The sequence below is a fragment of the Anarrhichthys ocellatus genome, unplaced genomic scaffold, assembly GCF_004355925.1.
Source record: "Anarrhichthys ocellatus isolate YVR2014 unplaced genomic scaffold, GSC_Weel_1.0 scaffold9583, whole genome shotgun sequence".
Lineage (NCBI taxonomy): Eukaryota > Metazoa > Chordata > Actinopteri > Perciformes > Anarhichadidae > Anarrhichthys > Anarrhichthys ocellatus.
Genome location: NW_022289557.1, coordinates 1 through 1,314, shown reverse-complemented (window position 1 = coordinate 1,314; position 1,314 = coordinate 1). Strand labels below are relative to the sequence as shown.

The 1,314-nt window shown below is 53.6% G+C and overlaps 1 protein-coding gene across 1 annotated transcript; it reads left to right on the top strand.

Annotated features, from left to right (window-relative positions):
- The first annotated feature begins 243 nt into the window (after window positions 1–243).
- LOC116380918 (TBC1 domain family member 9B-like) lies at window positions 244–1,308 on the top strand. The gene is made up of 3 exons (XM_031842734.1): window positions 244–361; window positions 465–562; window positions 709–1,308. Exons 1-3 carry the CDS (start codon window positions 259–261, stop codon window positions 1,279–1,281), a joined length of 774 nt encoding a protein of 257 aa, XP_031698594.1. The 5' UTR covers window positions 244–258; the 3' UTR covers window positions 1,282–1,308.
- The last annotated feature ends 6 nt before the right edge of the window (window positions 1,309–1,314 follow it).

The window sequence follows — 1,314 nt, the reverse complement described above, 5'->3', positions numbered from 1 at the left end:
GTGATGGTGGTGATGATGGTGGTGGTGGTGATGATGGTGGTGGTGATAATGATGGTGATGATGATGTTGGTGATGGTGGTGGTGATAATGATGGTGATGATGGTGATGATGGTGGTGGTGATGATGATGGTGATGGTGGTGATAATGATGGTGATGATGGTGGTGATGATGGTGGTGGTGATGATGATGATGATGATGGTGGTGATAATGATGGTGATAATGGTGATGGTGATGATGGTGATGGTGGTGGTGGTGGTGATGGTGGTGGTGATGATGATGGTGGTGATGATGGTGATGAAGATCTATCTGTGTGCAGGTGAGGAGGTAAAGGATGGAGGCGGAGACATTCTGGAGAAGAAAGGTAAATGCCTCCTAGAGTCAGACTAGATTCAGAACCAGGTTCAGGTTACCTGTGTGTCCACTTACTGGACTGCAGGTAGACAAGTCTCTGTCTGTTGTTTCAGAGGAGAAGGTGAAGGACTACCGGTACTACCTGAGAATGTGGGCCAAAGAGAAGGAACCCAAGACGGAGACCATCAAAGACCTGCCCAGGATGAACCAGGTGAAGAGATCTGGTTCAGTGTGTGTGTGTGTGTGTGTGTGTGTGTGTGTGTGTGTGTGTGTGTGTTAAAATGTGTGCGTGTGTGTGTGTGTGTGTGTTAATATGTTTGTGTGTGTGTGTTAACATGTTTGTGTGTGTGTGTGTAGGAGCAGTTCATCGACCTGTGTAAGACCCTCTACAACATGTTCAGTGAGGACCTTCTGGAGCAGCAGCTCTATCATTCCATCGCCACCGTTGCCAGCCTGCTGCTGCGTATCGGGGAGGTCGGCAAGAAGTTCAACAATGGCGGCCGGAAGACGGACGAAGCCGCCACTCAGGCTCCGTCCACCGAGGGTCAGAGGGAGGAGTCAGGTGAGTCCCAGGTGCGTCGAGCTTTGGCCGACGCTCAGCTGGAGCCGGCGGCTCCAGACGAGGAGATCAAAGACGACACGTCGCTGTCGTCGTACTCCGTGGTGAGCTCCGGATCGCTGCAGTGCGACGATATCGCCGACGACACCGTGCTGATCGGCGGTCAGAGGCAGGGCAGTGTGCTGGATGTCGATTGGTCGATCACCTTCGAACAGGTGCTGGCGTCGCTGCTGACGGAGCCGCCGCTCGTGGACTACTTTGAAAAGAAGAGGGACTTCCAGAACAAGATGGCCGCCTGTAAGGCTCAGAGGGCGGTAGAGCGTCAGACAAGCTCCGCCTCCGACCACGAACTTGCCTCCTCCACCACCTGACTCACCTCCACCACCTGACTCACCTCCACCACC